Raw genomic sequence first — 25,044 nt, forward strand, 5'->3', positions numbered from 1 at the left:
TGTGCAAAGCCCTACCCAGGTCTTTGAACCCTCATGAATTCATGGTGTTAGAGATGCAGACATTCTGTGAGGATGCAGCCCTCTCTAGGTCATGCTGTAGATGAGCGTGGTGGTCACACAGATCCGTCCTCTCCACACCAACTACTGCCTCCAAAGTCCTAGAAGCCAGTCCTTCCACTATAGGCAGAGGCTGCAGGTCACTTGCACCAGGACTGCGTTGCCTGCAGAATTTAAAATGAACACACACACCCTCACCCCGTTCCCTGCTAAATGAAAATCTCAGCAACCTCAAGTCTAAATTTCAGGAAGCCCTAAGAATCTGCATAGATAAACAGATTCCCTAGGTGACTAGAGCCTTATCAGGCCTGAGGACAATTGCTTCCTCCCCTTAACAGCCTGACCCTATCTCACTGAGGAGACTATTATGGCTCAAGAGTTGAGATATAGCCCCAAACCCCTTTTTTCCAGCACAAGGAAGGACAGTGGGACCTTCCAAATAACTTCACAAAGACAGCAACCAAGTGAGAATGCCCAAAAGAGCTGCTGTTCAAAAAGACTTTGATTTTATTTTGTGTCAAATTGCCTATTCTCAGTGCAGGTGACCCCCTCCTCCCCAGGAAACAAGATGGAAAGCGGGGGGGGGGGGGGGGGGTGCCGTCTGTGAAGTCTCAGCCTCTACAAGGCCCTAGGGAAACCCCACATAGTTCTGAGTTGGTGGGAACCCTGGCAAAGATTAGGGTGGGTGGGAGGCAGTGACAAGAGGAGGGGTGGTGGTCACCAGTTAGGAAGCTGGGGTTTGGAGAACCCTGTCCTTGGCCTTGCTTGGCTTTGGGGCTGCCATGTGCATGATGCAGATGGGGGAGTGAGGCCATTTCCCTCCAACTTTTAAAAAGCACCCTTTGGCCAGGCATGGCTTTGATTCCACTCAGGGCTCAGGTGAGAGAGGAGCAGAAAACTGTTGTGGGCTGGCTGCTTCATAAGGTGCTGCTGCTGGTGCTGCGGAGTCCGACGCCACGCACAAACTGCTCCAGCAGGCCCCCAATGGCACCGGAAGGACTGGGGGCTACTGCCCGAAGCCCCACTGTGCTGCTGTATGCAGCCAAGAAGGCTGAGCGCACCTCTTGCAGGCGAGTCTCCCGTTCACTCAGGGCGGCGAGCCTATGGAGAGGGAAAAAGAATAAATGCATCACCATGGGGCAGGACCCAACATCCTCATCCTCATGTCACAATGCTTATCCTTCCGTCTTCATCAGCACAAGGCCCCAAATATTTGATCCTGTTCTCCTCTTAAACCATTCCTCTCAGTTTTTAGGTTACTGTTGCGGGGGGAACTGGCCTGACTTTCTATGGGGAACAACCATCTCTGTGATTATTAGGGAGGGGAGAAGCCAAGCAGGAGGGAGTTTGCTCCAACAGCTGTTGGCTTCCATTCCTTCGTAAGAACAAGCCGAGTTACAAGCCTTGCCTCTACCTATAGGGAGAGACCCTAGCATCAGGCATCAGGCCTTGCCTAACCATGTCCTGAGGCCAGGACATGGATCATCCTGGGAGAAAATTCTTGGCAGTGCCCTGGAGAGGCCAGGGTCCTCACTGGAAACCCCCAATGTTCTAGCTACATCTTTAGTCACTGTGACCCCAGGTAAACAGCTAGGAGAGTGCTGGCTTCTCCAGCAAAATTCCTGTTCGGATTCCATGTATTTTTCCTTCTCTGGCCTCTACAGGCACTGGTCAGAAGATAGGAAATCCCTCTTCTCTCACTGGCCTGGAATTACAAGTCAAGAAGAAGACTGAGTGCATGAAAACTTAGACTTATCAATGCGTGAGCTCCATATGAGACTGACACCTTGAAGCAGCGGTCACCAGCCGGTGGTCCGTGAGGTCTGAAAGGTTGGCAACCGCTGGTTTAAGGAAACCTTTGGAGCAGCAGTCGCCAACTGGTGGTCCATGGACCACTGGTGGTCCATGAGGTCCGAAAGGTTGGCGACCGCTGCCTGAAGGATTCTTTAAGAGACCTGAGGTACCAGTCACATCCAATACCTGGACTAAAAGACATGCAGTCTAGAGGTGGGAAGGACATGGAATCAGAGGAAAGGTCAGGAACTCAAATGGAGGGAGACAGGTGACACACCTACGTAAGATAAACTATCATGTTCCCATCCATCTAACACCAAGACTAGCCCTAACTTACCCCAAAATTTCTGAAAGAGACCAATCTCTGGATAATCCCTCCTGGGAATTTGTCAGAAGTAGCATAAATGCCCACAATTCCCAAGTTCAAATGACTTGCACCCGAGGGCCTGGGGAACAGATGGAGGTGTGAGGATAAATGACAGTCCTGGCTAAGTATGGGGAGAGCAGATCTAGGGAAAGTAGACTGGTGGCAGTGAAGTGTATGTGTGTGTGTATTTATGACAGAGAGAGAGAGAGAGAGAGAGAGAGAGAGAGAGAGAGAGAGAGAGAGAGAGAGAGAGAGAGAGAAAGGATAAGGAGGAGAAGGTGGGGGAGGAAGGAAGGGAGGGAGGGAGAGAAGGAGGAAGGGAGGGTGGGAGGAGGGGAAAGGGTGGGGGAAGGGGAAGAGGAGGTTGTTTTAGGGAGAAAGAAAGTCAAATAGCTCTTACAGCAGACTAAGAAAATGGAGCTGATACTGGATTCCTGCAATACCATGAACAACTCCAAAGTATCTCTCGACATTTGAGGCAAATGCACGGCCCTAGATCTTTTTTACTTTCTCAGGTTTCATACAGGCTAGAAGCTTTGTGTGCAACTTCAGCTTTTTCTTAGAGAAAGTCCAATTAGTAGTTTGTATTCACAGGGAACATCCAAAGGTCCATATGAGAGCATTTCTGGGAGAAAGAGGGGGAGAGATCACAACCTATTTAGAAACAAAACTGGAGTCCAGGATATATGATTCACCTGTGGACACACAGTAGGCAATGGATAGGCAGGGACTGGAGCTACCATAGTGCCATTAGCTTCTCTCAAGAGATGAGCTAATAGGCTCCGAGAAGTCAAGGCTGATACCCCAAGACATAGAGCTGGTGAGCAAAGCAGTGAAGATTCTGACTAAATTTTCCTGATAATAAAGCCCAAGCACTGAACTCACACACTGAGTGACCTCACCAGGAATCAACCCCTACAGTCTTGGTTGCCGAGATCATGTAGAACCTAGCCCTCTTCTGGGAACCACCAGAACCAACCAGAATTCTGAGCTATGAGCTCAGAGAGCTGCCTAAGGTATAAATTGTAGGATGTGGGACTAGAGTTGCCTATTTCAGTGGCTAATGCCAGGTAAGTGAGGGATGCTATCAAGCAGGGGCAGAGATGTCTGTTTACTCCAAAGATAACTCTTAGGCCAGTGTGACCGAAATAGTCCCAACAGAAAGGTACAACTACCTTTTTTAATCCTTCAAAAATCGAAGATAGGGACCTTGTTTCTGGCTGAAGGGCATGGCTAGAGGCTGTACCAGGCACTAGTGACCTCTGAAGTCCCTGGGCTACTCCCCAGTTGCAGGGCCAGGGCCTGTGAGTGCCATCCTGGAATCCCAAGGCCCAGCCCTTGCCTGCCCTCAGCAGGGATCTTCTCAACTCCCAGGGCAGCTTGTCTCCAACCAGTCAGCATTGGTGGGAATGAGCTGCATTTCTGGTGGTGGGGATGAATCCCTGAGTTCATTCACCTGTGGTAGGGAGGTGAGGTCCCTCAGGCAGCCACAGCTGAGGTGCAGGCCAACAAGCTCGCCAGGCTGCCAGAGGCCCTCCCCACTCCTGACATCTGTGCACAGCAGAGCAGGCAGGGGGCAGGTGACTGCCACAAGGGCAGCTGCTCAAGTGGATACTTTATAGGAGTTGGAAGTCCAGGATTTTGTACGCTTTTATAGGCTTGCAAGAGGATTTTATAGACTTGGGGTTTTAATTTTTCCTGACCAGAGGCAAAAGCAGAAGACAAAAGTGAAGAGGGATTGGCATGGAACCCTTGATTCTAATGGGGAGGAGCACTAGGGCTAACCCAGCAACGTTCTGGCTTTGGTCTCCACCATACACCTACCTTCACTTCCCCACTGTTCTGCTTTCAAAGGATTCTCCTATCAGGCAAAGCCTTGGACAGAAATAGAACCTTCTATAGTTACAGTCCAGCCAGCTTTCCCACAGGATGTGCCCCAAGACACCCGTGGATGGGTGGTTTTAGAGGCTGGGGAGGGTGAACACACACTCCAACGCACTTTCTGAGCGGCCCATAATAGGCCTCCTCCAAACCTCAGGTCCATGAGCAGCAAGCATACTCAGCTAAGACACTGGGGTGGGGCAGGGATCCCAAGCCAGCTGCCTGCGGCCAGCTGCTGCCGCATTCCTGACCAGCACGACTGTGTGCTCACCAGCTTTTGATATGGGCAGGGGAGCATCCTGCCTTCTCAAGCAAGACACTTACAGACAACTGTTAGGGAGCTCCTCCGGGAAGCTGAAAGGGAGAGAGGAGTCTGGGTGCAGGACAGCCCGTTCCTGAATACTGCCACAGCCTGTTACCATCTGCCAGCTGCCAAAGTCTGTGGAGAGAGAGGATCCGGGCAGGGAATGGTCCACTGATCTGGGGCAGAGAGGAGAGAGGGGAGATGATGCACAGTCAGTCATATGCCTGACAGGGGAAGCACTGGAGGGGTGGGGGTTGGGTGCTACGGTGGCCCTGGGCCATGGCCGCAAGGTGCTGTTGGTGGAGCATCTGAAAAGTCAACCACGTTCTGAAAAAGTGCAAAGACAGCTGGATAGACCAAGAAAGAAGAATACAGAACATAAGGCAGGCTCAGCTGTGAAGACAATGCTTAATGCAAAGACTTTCAGAAGCGAAAGAAGAGCAAAGCATGGTGACAAGAGGTGAGCCATCAACCAAAGCCTGCCCTGATGTCTGATAGAGCAAGTAAAATATCCACAGCACCAAAAGGAGGGGAGCAAGGCTGGAAGCCCCATACTCCCCAGCACACAGATTAGCATGGAGGCTACACAGAACCCAGGGCCACTGAGCTCCTGTCAGAGGTGGGAGAACAAGCCTCTTGGGGAGAGTGGAGACCTAGATTAAGAGCCCTAGCCCCACTCTGCAGTGCCTTCCAGGAGCCCTAGTTTGCATTCACAAGCACACCCAGCTAACTCACTGGCTATGCCCAGAGGGAAGGGATGAATCAGGCAGGCAACTTGACCGCTTCATCAGGCCTGTTTCAGATGGAAGTTTGTGAAGTGCAGGGAGAGGAAAACGGTATTGGGAATCTACTGTGCCACCTCCTCCTCACTCACAGCCAACCCCTCTGTCATCTCCGGGCAGCAGTACAGCCATTAGAAGAGGAAGGAAGAGGAAGGGATACATCAAACAAACCCTCCATCAGCTACCCCATGTCCCAGATCCCAGACATGCATCATCTTTGATGCCTGACCCTTTATTCTTTAGTTCGAGAACAGCAGAAGGCGCTTCTGCAGGGACCCAGAAACACAGCAGAAGCATGAATGGTGGTGCAGGGAGTATGGAACAGAGAAAAACATTCACTGATCTTGGCCCACACAGGTGGCTGACGTAAAGAGCGACAGTCCCCCACGTCGGTCACACCAGCCAGGGCACTGCATCTCCAGGGACCCTTAACCATCCCCTTTTTAGAGACAGGGCGATGTCAGCCCAAACAGGTGAGGACACTTGCCCAAGGTCCCACAGCTAGGCAGAACAAGAAGAGATTTTTAAAGCCAAGTTTGATTACAGATTTGTCCTACAACAGAACTACCTTGAGACTAGGAAAAACAGATGGCTTTCTACATTAAAGTCACCATGAGTCGGAACCTCCTGTAACACAGAGACTTGCCACATTCATCATTCCTGCCAAACTCCGGAGGGTGTGTGACAGCAGCATTAGAGATGAGAACAGGATGTGGTCTGGTACCTGGTGGAAGACTAGTGCCCGACAAAGCAGGGCGTTCTTGTTTCTAGATGAAGAAACTTGGTAGGACTCAGGCTGTCTGTAAATCAAAGAGACAGGAGAGGACAAGCCACATGCCATAGTCTGGCGCCTGCCCCCTGCTTCCTTCAGGTCATGCCTTCAGTCAGCACAATCCCGCTAACGTCAGCCTGGCTCCACAAATCTCATCTACTATTCCAACTTTAGGGCAGTTTCTTTTCCAGTTTCAGTGGCTGTGGGAGAACAATGCCTAAACACCAGAGTGTTGAGGGAAAGGGATGCTGAGTAGAAGAGCCTGGCAGAATGAGGCACTCCTGGGGCAAGGACCACGGTTTCTTATGCCTCAACCTTACTCACCCAGGGCTATCAGAGACTCAGACCGCCAATGGGAAAATAGTGGACAGATAGAATGTGGTTACAGTGAGGTTCCCTGCAAGGATTCCTAGTTTTGGGCCAGTCACTTCTCTTTACTTCCCGTGTCCAGCAGGTAGCACCACCAGGCAAGGATGACACCTGGAGCAGCCAGGGATCAGCTGTGAGATGGAATAGCTAGCAGATAGCAGCAGGGTACATGATCCCAGGGGACATGAGGCCATCTCAGCACGTAGTCATCTTTTTCAAGAGAACAGGCTCCAAATGAGTCTTCCTACTTGAGGCTTTTGTCAAAGAAAGGGTTGCAAAACAACTGTTCAGCTCCTGGGTTTGAGAACAAAGGACCGTGCTAAGCAGAGATGTGCTTATAAATGCGAGTATGGATTAGCTGGCTAGAGGGGACACCTAAAGATGGAAGGAAGAGTCATCAGAAGGGAGCACAGCACCTGTACCTGCCTAGTGAAAGGAAAACTTCAAGTCAGGCGCAGTACACAAGTAACTCAACCATTTTTAATAAGAACCCGGGCCCTTTCTCAAGCACAGAGCAGAAAAAAAAAAAAAAAAAAAAAAGAGCGATTTGAGCACCACCTCCTCTAATCTATCTGCAGAACTGGAGGAAACATGGGGCCAAGCTAACCTCAAACTGCAGAACTGTAGCCAATGTTGCTTCTAAGGTCATCTGTTCATATCCCTCTGACTCAGAGGGCCCAGGAGGTTGGCTTCTTAGTGACATTTCACTCCTTAAGATGGATATGGCCGATATGGCCTAGGCCCTCTTCACAGCACCAAGAAAGCTGCAACTCTCACATCCCCCCCACCTCCTGCCAGATACTTGCTGTGGGCCAATTAGGGCAGGTGTCTTTTTAAAATTTATTTTTTAATCTTCACTTAAGGATATGTTTTTATTGATTTTAGAGAGGAAGGGAGAGTGGGAAAGAGAAAAACATCGATGTGAGAGAGAAACATTGATAGGTCACCTCCCATACCTACCCTGACCAGTGATCGAACCCTGCAACGTTTTGGTGCATGGGACTATTGTCCAACCAACTGAGCCACACTGACCAGGGTCAGGCAGGTGTTTTCTAGACAGTTCTTTTTAGAGGGGGGTAGAAGAACACCCATACAAGCCAAACTGGTGCAACCCACATAGCTGAAGCAAGAAAAAAAAAGATCTGGCCTGGCCTTTTACCTGCCCAGTGCCGTGACATGGCTCACTGGCCCTCAGATATGTAACTGGTAAGGATTACAGTTTACTGAGCATTTGTGGAAAAAATGAGTATTTACTATGTGCCAGGTATTCATTATCTCATTTAAACACAAACTTATGAAGGCCAGGTTCATTACTCCCCCTTTAAAGATGGGATTCAAGAAACTGAGCTCACAACTACAGAAATATGCACACAGTCCACACATGGGGTGCCCTTGGAGCACTCAGCTTGGGTGACTGGGGAGGCTACACCATGGGGCACTACAGTATACCTACTACACAGGCCACTCTACCAAGACTGGGAGATGAAGCAGCTCTACCTAACACACAGCAACAAACATGGAGAGGCAGCCAAAATGAGGAGACAAAGGAACATGTCCCAAATGAAAGAACAGAACAAAACTCCAGAAAAAGATCTAAATAAAATGGAGGAATGCAGTCTACCAGATGCACAGTTCAAAACTCAGGTTATGCCTTGGCTGGTGTGGCTCAGTCGAGCGTTGTCCCATGCACCAAAAGGTCACCAGTTCAATTCCTGGTCAGGGCACATGCTCAGGTTTTGGGTTTGATCCTAGTTGGGGTGTGTGCGATGTTGCCTCCCTCCCACATAGATGTTTCATTCTGTCTTTCCTTCTCCTTTCCTCTCTAAAATAAAAAATAAACCTCTCCAGTTATAAGGATTTTCAATGAACTTCAGGGAAGAGTAGATGAACTTAGAAGTATAAAGAAGACCCAGTCAGAAATGAATACAGTACCTGAAAGAAAAAATACATCAGAGGGAAATCAATAATAGAGTAGATAAAGCAGAGGATCAAATCAGTGATTCAGAAGACAAGGAAGCAGAAAACACCCAATCAGAACAGCAAAAAGGAAAAAGAATCCAAAAAATGAGGAGAGTTAAGGGACAACTTCAAGAGTACCAACATTCTCATCTTGGGGGTGCTGGAAAGAGAAGACATAGAGTGAGAAATTGAGAACCTACTTGAAGAATTAATGACTGAAAATTTCCCTAACCTGGTCAAGGAAAAAGATACATAAGTCCAGGAAGCACAGAGAGCCCCAAACAATATGAACTTAGAGGCCCACATCAAGACACATCATAATTACCCTAGCCAGTTTGGCTCAGTGGATAGAGCATCGGCCTGTGGACTGAAGGGTCCTGGGTTCGATTTCAGCCAAAGGCACATGCCTGGGTTGCAGGGCTCGATCCCCAGTAGGGGGCATGCAGGAGGAAGCTGATCAATGATTCTCATCAATGATGTTTCTATCTCTCTTTCCCTCTCCCTTCCTCTCTGAAATCAATAAAATATATTTAAAAAAACACACACATCATAATTAAAATGCAAAAGGTTAAAGACAGAGACTCTTACAAAGAAAACAGTTATCTACAAGGGAGTGCCCATAAGACTGTCAGCTGATTTCCAACAAAATTTTACAGGCCAGAAGGGACTGGCATGAAATATTCTAAGTAATGAAAAGCAACAACCTACAACCAAGATTATCATTTAGAATCAAAGGACAGACAAAGAGCTTTCCAGACAGGCAAAAGCAAAAGGAGGTCATCACCACCAAAACAGTATAAGAAATGCTAAAGGGCCTTCTTTCAGAAAAAGAAAAAAATATGAAGGAAAATGGCAATAAATGCATACCAACAATTACTTTAAATGCAAATAAATACTCCAGTCAAAAGACATACAGTGGCTGAATGGATAACAAAATAAGATCCTTATGTATGCTGTCTATTAGAGACTCACTTCAGATCAAAAGACATATACAGACTTAAATGGATGGGAAAAGATCCTACCTAATAAAACAGTAATATGCAAATTGACCACACCTTTGCTACACCCAAGCCACGCCCACCAGCCAAAGCCACGCCCACCAGCAAATCAGGGCAAGTATGCAAATTACCCAACAAAGATGGCAGTTAATTTGCATACACTGAGGGAGGGAGGAGTGAAGACTGAAGACAACTTAGAAGGAAGAGGGAGGAAAAGCGGAAAGCATGGTGGCTGCCAGAGGGAAAGCCCGGGTGGGGCGGGGTGGGATGGGGCGGGGCGGGCGGCCGCAAAGGCGGCCGCAGAGGCCGCTTGCAGGATTCTTCCTGCAAATGGGCTACTAGTATTTTATAAAGATGGAAACAAGCAAAAGGCTAGGGTAGCAATACTTATACCAGACAAAATAGACTTTAATCAAAGGCTATAACAAGAGACAAAGAAGGACTCAGCAATTCCACTTCTGAGTATTTATCTGAAGAAACCCAAAAGATATATGCATCCATATGTTCATTGAAGTATTATTTACAATAGCCAAGATATGGAAGCAACCTAAGTGTTCATCTATTAATGAATGAAAAAAGAAGTGGTGCATATGTACAATGAAATATGACTCAGCCAAAAAAGAATGAAATGTAGCCATCAGCAACATGTATGGACTTAAGAGGGTATTGTGCTGAATGAAATAAGTCAGAGAAAAGACAAATGCCGTAAGATTTCACTTACTAGTATATGTGGAATCTAAAAAACAAAATAAATGAACAAGCAGACGAAAAACAGACTCAAAGATACAGGGAACATTTTGATGGTTGCCAGATGGAGCGGGTAACAGGAAGATGGATAAAAAAGGTGAAGGGATTGAGAAGTACAAATTGGCAGTTATAGAACAATCATGGGGATGTAAAGCACAGCATAGGGAATATAGTCAATAATATTATAATAACTATATATGGTGTCAGATGGGTACTAGATTTAGTGGGGTTACCACTTCTTAATTTATATAAATGTATAATCACTGGGTTGTACACCTGAAAAATAAAAAAACAAAGAAGACAGGGCAGTCAGTAATGCATTTAGAATCCTGCCCATCAAAAATACATCGAAACAGGCCAAGGTTTGGCAATATGACACAATTTTCATTTATTTCTAAAATTCACTTATGTAAAATTCCCTATTCTCCTCTGAAGCCATGTAAACCAAGGACAGGCAGAAAACACACACAAAAAACAAACCTGAGCTCAGAAGGAAAGTGATGTTTCCAAGTCACAAAGCTAGAAGTGAAACTCACGTCTGAACAAAAGGTCTGACCAAAGCCAATGCGAGCTCCATAATACACTGATTTTTCTTCCTGATAATGAATGGGTGGTAGGGACCAGTGATGGACACATACCTTCCAACTGGTCTAAAGCACAGCGCTTCTGATCTATTGATGGAAAAAAGGGCAGTATGTGATCCTTGGATGTGAGAAAGGAAGCAGGGTGTCCCAGGAGTGGGTGTCCACCATTAGTGAAGTTGGACAGAAGACAAAGATAGCATATAGGAAGAGGCAAGAACCAAAGGCTGCCTTTTCCATTGTATTTCTCCACATGAACCGTTATTTTTCTTTCCTGTTTAAACCCATTTGGGATGGTTTTGCTGTCACTTACACCTGAAAGCACCTGAGTTGATGGCTGATGATGAAGGCTTGAACATACATAGCTAGGAAGGAAGGAACTAGGAGTTGCCTAAGTCTCTGATGAGAAATTAGAATCCCAAAACCATCAAATGACATGTCTGAAGTCATGCAGGGAATGAATATTTTACTTTGAGGGAGCTGGGTGTCACCTAATCCACATACCAACCCCCCATCAAAGCCTAAGCCTCCAGGTGATGATCTCACAGCCACTACCCAAGTGAATGCCTCCAGGAATGGGGACTTAAGGGAAGAATCCTTCAATTCAACAAGGGCCTGAATTCAAAGAGAAACTGGCTTTAGAGATGACTAAATGGGATTTCTTACATTTGGAAAAAGGAACATCCCTTTCTCCCAGCTGGGCCTTTAACCATAAGCACATATATACACACATGTATGTGACCCAACCAGGGATCTCTGAATTTCTGCAGCAATCCAAAGAGAGGTCTTTTAGAACTCCAAGTTTTCTCTTCAGGGTCTCAAGCTGGTAATGCCTTTAGGCTTCTCACACTCATCCCGGGTCTGGAGCTGTGGCCCCATGCAAAAACACATCAAACATAGGGACAGGAGCCCTATGTATTGCAGAAAGCAATCTGGTTTCTCTGCTTCATTAAACACAGCCTGGGACAGAGCTCACTGCTTATAATAAGCCGTTAGTAGGTGGTGGATGATACAGGAAGAGCAGGTAGTTGGGAGGTAGAGTTGGTTCCTATGTCACTACTTAGCTATTTAACCAGGCTGCTGGCTGACCCTCAGCCAAGTTCATATGCTCTTCAGGCTTTGCTTGGCTTCATGCTGGGCACAGTGCTAGCACCATTCCTCTTCAGGCATGGACAGTGCTGTGCTAGCAACCCTGCACCCCTAAAGATGTCTAATGCGGGAGCAGAGATCAAGGTGACACGGAGCTGGGCCACTTACTAACCGGCCTGGGGGGCATATTAGCTTGGAGCACTGGTACTGCCTCTTCCCAGCCTCCAGCCTCCAGCACTGTAGCTAATGAGAGATTAATGATGGTCCAGAAATGCAGCTCAATCAGAAGCTGTTGCAATGGCAGCTAATAATGCAAAAAGGCCACGGATTCCTCATGAAGGGTATGGGTTAGGGCTGGGTACGAAGCAGTACCCCCACAGAAGTTTCTTCCCAACCTGACACCTACTTCTTCACTTTGAACAAAGCTTTACCAATTTCCTTTATAGGGAAGTCCTACTTTAAAAGAGATACTGTGGAATTTGGAGCACATGAAACCCAGAGAATTCACATTATGAGAGGAATTTTGGCTGCCACAGATAGCTTTACTAAAGGGTTTCTTTCCATACAGTTCCTCTACTGCATTAAAAAGCTGATTGGCTGTTGTTACCTAAGAGAGGCAGGGCAGCTAATGACAGGATCCCTCAGGCACTTTAAGATAAAAGAGACTAAATTAATTTTAATGTTAATGGAAATACATAATTAGAATGCTCCAAATCTGAATAATCTAGTATTTCAAAATAGGCATCAAATCCAGAACCCTGTCGCCTGGCCAGTCCAGGCAGGCTCCAAGTGGGCATTCCCAGAATAGCCCGGCAGAGTCACCAAACACCTCACATCAGCCCACCTCACGCCTTTCTAAGGCTGTGTGTCCCACTTTGGTCCAGCTGTCCCAGCGTCAACCAGGCCCTGGCACACAGGGCTGAGAAGCCAGAGGACATTCCAACCCTTCTCAGCCTCTGAGGGAGGGGCCTTGGTTGCTATCCTGGACTGGCCATTTGAGTCTGAGTCGCCCAGTCAAGCGGAGAACCACCATTGAGACTCAGGGAAATAATCCCAAGATTTGAAAGGAGGCTCTATGGGCAGGAAGAAGGGAAAAATAAAAAGCTAAGTGTAGGAAGAGGTGATGGATTTCTGCCTCAGCAGGGGAGCCCCCAGCAGCTGGACAGTTAAGACCAGGGCAGAGCCCTAGCTGGTTTGGCTCAGTGGATAGAGCATGGGCTGTGGACTGAAGGGTCTCAGGTTCAATTCCAATCAAGGGCACATGCCTGGGTTGTGGGCTCGATCCCAAGTAGGCAGCCGCCAATCAATGATTCTCATCATTGATGTTTCTACCTCTCTCTCCCTCTTCCTTCCTCTCTGAAATCAATAAAAATATATTCTTTAAAAAAAAAAAAAAAAAAGACTGGGGCAGGGCCTCAGAGGTCAAGACCAATCTTCCTGTCCCCTTTCCAGTTGTCCAGCAATGCTGCTGGACAGAAAGAAGGCAGAGGTGATGAGCAAGAACTCCAGCCCAGAACAGGGAGGGTCACACAGAGCTGCAGCAGCTCTGGACCTGCCCCAGGAAACCTGGGCATGCAGACAAAGGTGCATGGCAGTGGGCATACATAGAGGATGTGAACAAGCACAGGTATGCTTGCTCAGCGCCCTCCAACTCTCCCGTGCGGTCAGAGAGGTTGTGGTTTGTTTAACAGATTCAGCTACAGCACAGGCAGACATGTTAGTGCTCCAAGCTGAAGGGCTCACCTTCAGAGATGAATGCCTAAGACCCATCTGAAGCTTTACTGCCGATCTGCTCTGCTTACGTGGGGAGGGGCTCTTCCCTATCACCGGCTTTCGCCCACAAAGAAAAACGAGAGGATGGTGATGAGAGGGGAGTTCCAGAAGTTTTGGGTTTTCCTTGTTAATATGCTTGTGACTTTGGAGCGCCTCGTTTCCTCCTTGATATATAGGCCTATTACAATAAAGGCCTAAAACTAGGCAGACTAGGCTCAAATCCAGGGTGGACTTCAATGCTTAGTCTCCTTAGTTATTTTTTATTTTCTAAAGTTTATTTACTGATTGATTTTTCTTTTTTGTAAATATATATACATATATTTTATTTCAGAGAGGAAGGGAGAGAAAGATAGAAACACCAATGAAGAGAATCATTGATTGGCTGCCTCCTGCACACTCCCTACAGGGGATTGAGCCTGCAACCCAGGCATGTGTCCTGACCAGGAATCAAATCATGACCTCCTGGTTCATAGGTCGACACTCAACCACTGAGCCACACTGACCGGGCAAAACTTAAGATATTTCTGAAATGCCCATTTCTCCCTAGAATTTATTAAGGACCTCCTAAGTCCCACACTGCTTTGTTTTCTCCTAAAGGGTCAGACATTCTTAAGGCTTTAGAAAACAAAGCAATCCACAGAATTCTTTCCCTGGGATATGACATGGAAAAAGAGGTATGGAGTCAGCTCAGAAATGCTTTTCCCAAGTGTCAGACCATCCCTCAAACCTAAGCCCTGCCTGTTCCCAGCTTTAATCTGATCTAGGAGACAACATTTCTGCAGCAAATCCAGACACACCTGTCTATCGTGGCTGAGTGGCTCCCGTTCCAGGTATGCAGTCTCCTGAAGTTTGCCCCAGCCTCACATGTCTAGCCCGCTCCCTATTATCTGTTCTCCTCACTGCTCCACCAATTCAGACATAGAACGTGAGAGCCAGAAGAGACTCAGGATCTAGATCCATCTCTTTCATGAGAATGTGAGGTCCACAGGGAAGGGAGTGGGGTAGTGGGCTGAGACCTGCCAAAGGCAACAGGTGAAGGCAGCCCCGCCTCTGCCCATCTCATCACAACCACTAAGCCTTCTGAATTCCCCACCTGCCAGGGTTCCGGGAAGGAGTCTCAAGCCACTCTACAAAACAGCTCTTGCTCTGTACCCAAACATCAACCCATCCTCCGGTGAGTTGGTCTCCAAGGTTGTCAATTCCCCCTAGCCTCCTAGGTACACCGCCCACCAGGCTGCATGCCAGGAACCCTGTCCTAAGACTGCATCCGAAGCACCACCTCAGGTGCTGGAACCCTACTCTCCAGCCTTATTGATAGGGGAGGGCTAGCCACCTCCTCCATTAGAGGCTCCGGAGCTCCTCACCTGGCTTTGGGGACCTCCAAAGGACTGCTACCTATCCTGAAAAAGTTGTCAGAATGGTTCGAGGAGGAGGAGCTGGAAGACTTGGCTTCTATCAGCCCCTGATGGGAAGGCAGGCGGTCCTCCGAGGGCTGTGGCCGGTTCCAGAGCACACTCTGTGGAGAGGATGAGTGGCTCTTCCTCCTGCAGTGGAAAGAGTAGGGCTGTTGGCCAAGGGGTTGCCCCAGGCAAGCCCTTGGCCTACTTTCACTAAATCTCAGGGCCCAGTCTTTACTTCCAGTGGGAGTGGGCATACATCAGTACTCCCTGAGGCTCAGCCACGGGCAGCAAGAGCAGGGTCTTCACGGAAGAACTGTGGCACCCAATTAATGCCTACTGGCCTTAGAGCACATGTTACAAAACAGATTCTTAACTAAGTTCAGTAAAGGCCCCTCCCTCCAAGTGTTATACAAAATCTTGAGCCATTTGTCTAAGGAGAAAGTCATCAGATTCTCAAAGGAGTTGACTCAAGTCCCCAATTCCCAATCATCGTTTTGTATTCACCTGTTTTCTTCTTTTTTCTAAACTGCCCCCCCCCAACACACACACTTCTCAGGCAAATAATACAAGGGAGCTCCTCCAGGGAGTCCTTTAACATTCAGCTTTCCCTCACCCAGCCCTGTCGCTTCTCCCTTTATGCTCCTGGGCCACCACAGGCTGTGCCCCTCACCAACCAGATGGCTGGCCTCCAAGGCCCAGAAGAGACAGCAGGGCATGGAGCTGTGCTCTTAGTCCTACTGTCATGGGCCCCTTTGTTCCTGGGACTCCCTGGAGCTGGTGACCCTGGGCCACAGCTGTGAGCAAGCTTAGTTCCAGCCTGGCCCCTCACCAAGCTGCTTGAGTCTGTGCTCCTGCAGGGACCAGCTCTATGGCCTCATAGGTGAAGCTCCCAGCGGCTCCTGGGGAGCTCTCCATGACCAGAGAGAAGTCACTGCCAAGGCTGGTGGTGCTGCCACGGTCCTTTCGTCCTGAAAGACGCCAATGCCATCAGTTCACCACATTATCTTCTCCCACGACAGGTCCCCCACCTCTTTCATACCATGTAACTGGAGGAAGAAGTTTCTAGAACAAACAATTCCCGTGTGGTCTATACTGAGAAAGATGCACAGAGGAAGGGTAATCTGCTAGGGCTTGTGACTCACTCAGCATGTAGATATCTTCCAGGTTGAAGCCTGAATCCCGGGCTGGCAAACTCTTCCTCCTGTAAACAGAACCCAGAATGGTGAATTCCGGATTGGGCTGGGGTCTCCTTTGTCCACTCCCCCACATGCTGCCTCCCTGGGAAAGGAACGCCAACCCACAGAGGCAACTCACGGAGTCAGGTCTACCTGGAGTGTTGCAAAATACCAGACCCACTCCAGGCAAAGCCTGCCTCCTCCCTGTCAGTTTGGCCCCTTAAGAATTCAAGTCTGGCCAAACACACCGGGAGCCTGAATTTGGAAGGCAAGGGAACTCAGAAAAGCCACAACTCTCACAGGGGTCCTAAGGCAATTGCCAGGCTGGGAGCAGACTCTGCTGGCAGTGATGGGCTGCACAGTGAGTGGCACAGACACGCCTTACAGTAGCCCAGGGAAGGCAACAATCCTCTTGCCTTTGAGAATTGTCTGCTTTGCTGGGGTGTGGGCAGTTAGAAGTCCTCCTGTCCTTGGGCTGGCTTTTCCTACAGTGAATCACCTTGATCTCCTAGCTCGCAGAGACCACTCATCTGTCCCCAGACCTTTTGGACAGTATAACTGCAGGCTGACCTTGGTTATACCTCAGAAGAGCCTCTCCCCCAGGGAACCCTTCCCTGGCCTCAGAGGGAAGGCCAGAAAAGGCCAGCCTACCAAGCATGCAGGGAAGCAGGGCAGGGATAAGGTGGCAAACAGGACCCTGCCTGCACAGAGTGGCCCTTCCCAGAGTACCCTGGTCCCAGTGAGAGAGAGCAGGCTTCTTACCTCTGTGTCTTCAGAGAAGAGAACTCCTCAGAGATGATATGCTTCAAAAAATTGAAGCAGAAGAAGAAAATCTAAAGAAAAAAAAAGCAATCCCCATGAAAACATAGCCTTCTCCAGAGAAGAATCTAGGGGGCAGAATGTGCGGGAGAGGGCAGCCAGCCCCCCTAGTCAGCCCTCTGCTGGATGGCAGTCCCGTTGGGGACCCTGCTGGATATTCTGGTCTGTAAATGGTACGGGTGGTAGAGAGGGCTCAGCAGACTACGCAAATGCACTTGGGCTGGGGTGAGGGAGGACAGGATTGCAAGAAAGCCATGGATTTTCACGCTCTTCAAATTCAACATGCATGTTCTCAAGATACAGAAAAGGATGAAGAACACAGCAGCTTCCCCTCTCTGCCTCTCCCCAAGAACCCCAGGGAGAGAGGCTAACAGAGGACAGCTGGGACAGATTATTTTGAGTCAGGAGATTAAATGAACACCAATTAAGGAACACAACAGAAGGGAAAGGAATCAGATTTGGTAGGGGGGACGCCCAGAAATAGTGGTTCAGGAGAACCAGGGGTGAAGGACAGCCACTGTCTAGCCCAGAGCCTGCACTGCTCAGGAGTTGTGAGGGGCAGGTCTAAGGCTGAGGTGGGCAGACAGGAGAAGGCTGCTGACCTAGCCCCACCGACCTTCTCTCTCCCAGCCATCACCCTAGTCAGATGGACCTCCATTGAATGCACACAAGGCAGTCTTTGCAGTTTTTAAACTCCCCAGTGATTCTGAAAAGTGTAGTCCATGTACCCCTCATGGTATCCCAGAGCCCCATATGATCTTCTCAAAGAAAAAAGAGGGAACATCAGGTCAGTATGAAAATGTTGTATTACATAATACTAAATAGATGTTTTCACCAAGGACTTTTAGTCTTTAATATGCTAATGTGCTGCGAATCTCAAAGACAAGGGAGACGAAGAGTGCTATTTAATAGGCCTGTTTTTTGTTTTTATTTTTTAAAGCATCAATGCCTTCCTTCCGTTTTTTTAAAGATAATGTCAAGTCTAATCTGCCTAATATACAAGCTGGATTTGTGAAGCATGTTTTGCCTGGGTGCTGCATAGTAAACAGAGGTGTCTTAAAATAACTGATGGGTAAGGTTAAGAATGGGCCTGACCAGAAGGGTGGGAATGGGGCAGGGAAGGGCAGAGGGGAGGCCTCAGTCAGAGAAGACCTGCCAGGGATGAGTTAACACGCAGGCAACACCAATGGGCTGGTTGTCACAAACTCGCCAGCACATGCCCCCAGCTCAACAGCCTCTACTGAGCAACCTACTGGACAAATGGAAGCTCTTCTTACCCCACCTCCCAGGTACCCTCAACAAGGGTTATGAATTATAAAAACTGCACATTCAAACGGTTACATATAAAATGCTGCCGTGCATCTTTCTGTCTCAAAGAGAGCAGCTGCCCCTCCCCTCTCCCACCCACCATCTCCCTCTTCCCCCCACAAAAAGATGAAGAGGCCCCAGGCCATGGAAGGCCCCTCATCTTGAGGGGTTGCTGCAGCGAAAAGTATCAATGTCTTGAGTGTCTGGTGGGGGTAAGAGAAAAGCCCACACCCTGAAGACCAGCCCTCCCAGCTGAGGAGACCTTTTGTATACGCTGAGACATGGCCAGGATTTAAATCCAGACCCCACAGGGCTTAGCCTCATCTTCTGTGGAGTCTCTGAAGGCAGAATCTGGCCTGCTTTGGGGGTGCGGGAGATGGCATGGAGGGCAGAATGTCCTGGGGCACCAGTGAGTCTCAAAACAAGAATGCAGAGGGGTTTTACCTGCCAATTTCAACGCCAAAGTCAATGCCTCTAACAGAGTTCACAGAGGCCTCTCAGGAGCTGGCTTATGAGCTCTGCAGCCCTGGCAGATGCGATAAGTGCTTGGAGGAAGAGATTAGGAAGGGGCAAGGAGCAGCTATGAGAAAGGAACAAAAGAAGGAGGGAGGCACAAGATAAGATGCCTGGAAAAGAAGGCAGCCTCAGGAGAGTGAGAAAGATGCTTCAAGATTCTAAGCGGGGACAGGGGACAGAAGAAAAAGAGCTAACACTGTGTGACGGCTCCCACGCTGGGCATATACACTCATTCTCTTTGTGAGGTAGCATGATCCACTGCAAAAGACTCAAGGTTATTCACATTACCCAAGGTCACCCAGGTAATAAGTGGGACAACTAAGATTCAAACTCAGGTCTGACTCTAAATCTGTGTGTGAGGAAAACAAGGGTATTCAAAAAGGCAAATACTGTGAGAAACAGCAAAACAGATGGTGAGGGCAGAGAAGAGCAGGAAGAAGCGACGACTCCTCAGACAGGAAGCAGGCCCTGGAGCCCAGCTGGCCATGCCTGGGCTAGGGCTGGGCTGGTAGTGAGGAGTAGGGCATGGACGGCCCTGGGGCTTAAAAGTTGCTGAGTGAATGTGATGAGAGTGGGGGACAGGGAAGAGCATCTGGGTTTTAGCAGAAGGATGAGGGGCACAGAAAAGGACTTGTAAACTGGTTCCAGAGCTGAGTGCAGGAAACAAGGTCACGCATAAGGAAGGCAGAAGAAGGAAGGGGAAAAAAGCTGCCACACGAAGGTCACAGGGAGCGTGTGGGCAAGCGTTATCTCCCAGTGCAGAGGTTTAGAATGGGGCTACTGTGCTGATGTGTTTCCTGCCATGCTGCCTAATATCAGCACACATTGGGAAAGCAATTACCCCTAAAGTGTGGATACCAAGCAGACCGCCATCCTGTCCCTCTTAGGGTGAAAGAGCTCAAGCTCTCAGAGCCCTGGCATGTGCTCGCAGACTGTGAGCAGTACCCACCTCCTCTCCTTTGCTGAGCCGATCTACCAACATGTGCCTGTAACAAAAAGGCAAGGAGGTCAAAGACAGCAGCGCTGAGGCAGGAGGGCAAAGGGGACCCAAGTCACAGGGACTGTGGCTTTGACACCAGCCTCAGGTGGGGCCTGACCTGCACCTTTCAGTTTTTCTCAAGAGGGTGGGAGTGTCCGCACTTCCAACACTAGCACAGAGGCCACTGCACCCATGTACACACAGAAGTAGTTCTCAAGCACTGGCCCCTCCCAAACCTGACATTCCCCAAAGACTTACCCAAAGAGGAACCAGTCATAGGCCACAGTTAGGTAGAGGACCTCAGCAGGCTTCAGGGATGTGTGGATGAGCCCATCCTGGAAGAGGCCGGGGAGACGTGCCAAGATCAGAAAGATGCCTTCCCGGGACAAAGCCCCTCCTCGTTCCAGGAGCTGAATCACAACTACAAACCCAGTGACAACAAGGCTGCCCAACAGCCCCAGAAAAAGGGTTAATCACGACACCTTACTCCAAATCTTCTCTACTTTCTGGAGACAGTCCCAACACTCCCAAAGGGTAGATCGTGGTCGGGGCCTCAAAATGCTCCCTGCCCCAGCCCAGCCCATCATACTCACAGCCCACAAGGAAAGGCGCAGAAGAGAGATGAAGAGGGGGGTCCGATCCCAGCCTGAGATACAGTGTACCAGCAGCCCGCTGTCATCTACTCAGGAACCACAGAGCAGAGGCCCAGAAGAGAAGCAAACACAGTAGATGAGAAGGAAGCGTATCACTCCCTTGGCCTGGTATGAGAGCCAGGCCACCCCTGGTCTCCCTCTTCCTCCCCAAGATTCTCCAATCTAGTCCCACAAAGGGATGGGTGGTGGGTACCCATCTGTCTGCAGCATCCCCCTCTTCTTTCTCCTGCTACAGGTTCTCAGGGTACTTTTAGGGAAGCAGTGATGCCTCAACAGTCGCCCTGCCCAGGTCATTTAGGTGGGGCTGACCTGCATGTCACCGCCCAGCATTTCTCAGGGAGGGTCGTCCAGATATTTTAGGGCAAAACAATTCAATGTCCCAAGAACATTTAGGATCCGTGGCTAACACCTGCCAAATGCTAGTGGCCCTTTCCTAGTTCCTAAGACACCCAACTTTCCAAAACCACCATGAGGGGCAGTACAGCCCCAGACAGAGAACCATTGCCTAGCTCCAGGGACAGGAATGACTCTGGCAAACCTGGCCACAGGGACTGATTCAGAGATGGGCACTTGACCCAAACTGGGCCACTGAGCATGAGCTCGGACAGAAGCAGTCTTCTTCTGGGGAAGTTAAGATGGCAGAAAGCAAGTCTGGAAGGGTTGTGGGCCATGAAGCTAATTAGACAATAGGTATGAAAAACAAAGAGAGGTTCTTTGTGGTATTAGGTGCTTGGCTATGCTCTTGGGCCTGGTTGGTTATATAAGCTAATATATTCTACTTGTTCAAGCAAGTGCAAACCCACAGAATTTTATATGATTTTTAAAAAAACATATACATATACATATACATATACATATATATATATATATATATGTATATAAAGTATATGTTATTGATTTTTTTAAAGAGAGGAAGGGAGAGGAAGAGAGTGTTAGAAACATCAATCAGCTGCCTCCTGCACACCTCCTACTGGAAATGTGCCTGCAGCCAAGGTACATGCCCTTGACCGGAATCGAACCTGGGACCCTTGAGTCCGCAAGCTGACGCTCTATCCACTGAGCCATACCGGTTAGGGCTTAATATATTTTTACTGAATTCAGAGAGGGAGGGAGAGGGAGAGAACAATAGAACATCAATGATGTGAGAGACTCATGGATTGGCTGCCTCCTGAACACCCCACACTAGGGATCGAGCCCACAACCCAGGCATGTGCCCTTGACTAGAATCAAACCCAGGACCCTTTAGTCCACAGGCTGATGCTCTACCTACTAAGCCAAACCAGCTAGGGCCAGAATTCTTGATTGATATTGAGAAGAGTCAGCCTGCTCCAGAGACATCCAATCAAAATAGCCAACTTGGGTAGGTTGACTGGTCCTCTAAGGCCTTTTTCATGTGCCCAATAAGAAGTCAGGACTGATTTTCTCTCATCTTTCTGAATTAAAAGAGGCCATTCCGGCCCCCCACAAAACACTGACCCTCAAAGATCAGCTGGTGCCGTGCAGAAACATCCTGTATGTGGTTCAGATAGTAACGAGTTCATAATTTTGTTTTCTAGGGTTTTAAGGACATGGAATAAAGCTGCCAATGGACAAGGGAATCCCCAAGTCCTTCTACCATAGAGCAAAATACACTTCTGTGGCCCCAGCAAACACACATTCTCAATGTCATGACCTGGGAACAGCCAGGGGATCCAATGGCTTGAGGGCTCAGACAGAGGCAGACTCACCGTCGCTGTTAATTATGGAAAGCAGCAGTTTCAGGTAGTTTTGTGTTTGTTGCACCAGGTCCCAGCTCTGTAGGAGAAGAAAGATAAAAGGGATCTAAGAATAGATATTTAACTCAGACTGAGAATTTGAAGTTTAAAAAAAAATAAAATGCTGAGTTATTCTGGGGCAACAAATCCCAGATAACCAGAGACTTCATTCCCCATTCTGAGAGCTCCTTCCACCTTTCCCTGCACCCTCACCCCACAGGTCCCCCTTACTCATGACAGTGAGAAAGGGGAAGCTATGCACAGCCCCACACCCACAGCAGCAGTCATCCGGTGGCCTCCTCTAAGCCCTGGGCTCCCCACATGGCTCTCCAGGGGACTAACAGAAGGGAACAAAGAGCCTTGAGCTGGTGGCCACTGTTGCTAAACAGAAAGAATCATTCCTTCATTTGCTAACACATCACAGAAACCAAGGAAAATATCAAGCTTCTCATCAACCATGTTTCATTTGCTTTTTACTGCTATTCACTGCATACCCTGTCTTTTGATGAATAATAAATGCAGTCTGTTGGGCAGACAGAATCTTTTAAAACAGGAAGCCCATGAGGTGGGAGATGAAAAATAGGCAAAAGCTGTAAAGAGATTGGGACCTCTGTCCTAGCCCAAGAGGTCTAGACCAGACGCTCTTAGAAATAGTCCACTCGGATCTGGAATTCCATGGAGGGGCTTGACCCAGTTTTGCAGCCCCTCCCCCCACGTGGGGAAGCCTCTCAACACAACTGTTTATCCGTGTTCCAGGGCTGTGCAGAGAGGGCGGATATGCCAGTGAGAGCGAGCTTCCCGGGGGGAGGGTGAACACGACACCTGTAATTGGAAAGGTTTTCCCAGGAATTTAAAACAGGCTCATTTATGTGACCCTCCCAGGGCCCCTGGCGAGTTCTGACCCACTTTCAGCAGCTCCAGAGACAGTGCTGCACTAATAAAGCCATTACCCGCAGGAGCACAGGGTCTCCACTCATCTGGCTCAAGCGTGTCAGACACACCACTGCCAACAGATTTCCTGAGAGCTGTAATTCTCGAAGTGGGAGGAAAAGCAGGAGCAGGAGGCAGGAGTTATGTAGCACAAAGCCCAGGGAAGTCAGGCGGGCTGGGGAAAGGCTGCAGCAGCGAGGAGTGGGCAGGACCAAACAAGGATCAGAACCAGGTGATTATTCAAAGGGGACCCTGACAACTAGGGAGAGGCAGCAAATTCACAATGAGCTCAGTGCTGGGAGAGGAGCCATAGGCTGGGGAGCGATGGGTTGGGAGAGGCTCAAGGTCACAGAGCTAAGCTGAGCTGGGGCATGAACCCAGCCCTACTGGACTTCGAAGTTCACATTCTTAGTCACATGCTACACTGCAGGGACTTTTCCTACAATAACAAAGAAATAAGTTTGAGGAGATTGCAGAATGTGAGGAAGACCTGGGAAGTGCACTAAAATCTAGGCTGACCTGACTCTCTTATCCGACATGATCCATAAGTCTGAGTGTGGAGGTGTGCACCAGGCGACTTATGTTTTTATGCCTGGAGCACTCTTCCCCCTGACTGGAAAGCTCATCTTCTCTGCAGTCTTCTTCTGCGGCCACTGGTCAATACCTCTATGATGCAGGTGATGGTTATTTTGTTGCCTCTTCTACACTGAGCCCAGCAAGGACAGAGACCATTTTGGCATCTCTGCATCTCCAAGGCTTAGTGCTTTAGGGACTATGATACACCTGTAGAATGTTCCTTCACTGCCTATTCACGGTCAGGGGCTAGCTTGAGCAGACGCTGGAAGGGGTCATAGGGCACAGAAAGAAAAAGCAGACCCCTATGGAATTCAATCTGGTTGCATGGAGAGCTGCAAGACCACACGTGTCTTGCCACAAGCACTCTCCCACTTGTGGACATCAATGGGTGAACCACGGGCCCTGGGACACCGTGGCGAACAATGACCTCAGCCCTCACGGGGCTGCAGGAGAGGGAAGGCAAAGTGAACTGCTGCAGGTGGACTGATGAAAAGAAGACCTCTAGGATGCTGCGGGACCATGGAGTTGGTGGGCTGAGCCTAGCCTGATCCGGGGGACCATTAGGGAGCACTTTTTGGAGGTGGTGACATGAATATAAGAAGAAGAGAGGGAAAGTGGACGAGTGTTTCTGGCAGAGAGAATAGCATGTGCAAACCTGGAAAGCACTCTTCCTTCAGGGGCTAAAAGGAGGCCGGTGTGGCTGGGGGAGAGGATGGCCATCCACAGGAACAAGGCTGGGACATGGGAGCCGGTGGGCCACATAAGGGTCCTGGACGAAAGTCAGTGGTGGGGGCCTGGCTGGCGTGGTTCAGTGATTGCGCACATGCCCGGGTGTGGGTTGGATCCCCAGTGTGGGGTGTGCAGGAAGCAGCCAATCAATGATTCTCATCATTGATGTTTCTCTCTCTCTCTCTCTCCCTTCCTCTCTGAAATAAACAAACAAACAAACAAACAAACAAACAAAGTCATTGGTGGGTTTTAGCAGCACAACCTCTACCTTTACATACCACCTGCTACTAGGAAAACAGTCTATGAAGAACTTGCTCCGTGATTTGAGTAGTGCTATTTGATGAGGCTTTACATTCACCATTTCCAGAACCCCTCAATGCACCCCACATTCAGACATGAGATTCTCTTGAGATGACAGTGGCCTGGACTAGGCTAAGAGAGGGAGGCAAGAAGAACTGGAGAGTTTCACCAGGGACAGAGATTTAAGAATTGATGGGATGTGGCAATGGGCGTGGGGGGAGAAAAGCACCCAATTTTCAAGTTTGAGCATCTAGGTAAATGGTGGCGGGTCTGGCGGCACTGTAGGCTGTGGGCAGTTTGGCCAGCTTGAGTTTGAGATGGCTGCCCAGAGGGATACTTGCAAAAGGTGATGCAGATGCAGATCACCAAGAGAGGCCTGGCCTGGGAAACCTGGCAGTGGGCTAATGAGTGAATGATGAATGAGTGAGGAGT

The 25,044-nt window shown here is 48.9% G+C and overlaps 1 protein-coding gene across 10 annotated transcripts in view; it reads right to left on the bottom strand.

Moving 5' to 3' along the window:
* Nucleotides 1-541: 541 nt before the first annotated feature.
* Nucleotides 542-25,044, bottom strand: part of MTMR14 (myotubularin related protein 14) — a 50,362-nt gene continuing 25,859 nt past the window's right edge. For 6 of the 10 annotated variants that reach the window (XM_028161535.2, XM_054729665.1, XM_028161512.2 and 3 more), the window contains 10 exons: nucleotides 22,051-22,117; nucleotides 20,264-20,349; nucleotides 19,929-20,005; nucleotides 19,641-19,677; nucleotides 16,811-16,881; nucleotides 16,016-16,074; nucleotides 15,703-15,841; nucleotides 14,838-15,017; nucleotides 4,424-4,579; nucleotides 542-1,158 (listed from right to left, as the gene is read on the bottom strand). In XM_028161535.2, the coding sequence (XP_028017336.1) occupies nucleotides 975-1,158; nucleotides 4,424-4,579; nucleotides 14,838-15,017; nucleotides 15,703-15,841; nucleotides 16,016-16,074; nucleotides 16,811-16,881; nucleotides 19,641-19,677; nucleotides 19,929-20,005; nucleotides 20,264-20,349; nucleotides 22,051-22,117 (1,056 nt within the window). In that variant the 3' untranslated portion in view covers nucleotides 542-974. The remainder of the gene's footprint in view (nucleotides 1,159-4,423; nucleotides 4,580-14,837; nucleotides 15,018-15,702; nucleotides 15,842-16,015; nucleotides 16,075-16,810; nucleotides 16,882-19,640; nucleotides 19,678-19,928; nucleotides 20,006-20,263; nucleotides 20,350-22,050; nucleotides 22,118-25,044) is intronic. The other 4 variants (XM_054729666.1, XM_054729667.1, XM_008151802.3 and 1 more) reach the window with 2 other exon arrangements.

Source organism: Eptesicus fuscus, chromosome 18, assembly GCF_027574615.1.
Source record: "Eptesicus fuscus isolate TK198812 chromosome 18, DD_ASM_mEF_20220401, whole genome shotgun sequence".
NCBI classification, from domain to species: Eukaryota; Metazoa; Chordata; class Mammalia; order Chiroptera; family Vespertilionidae; genus Eptesicus; species Eptesicus fuscus.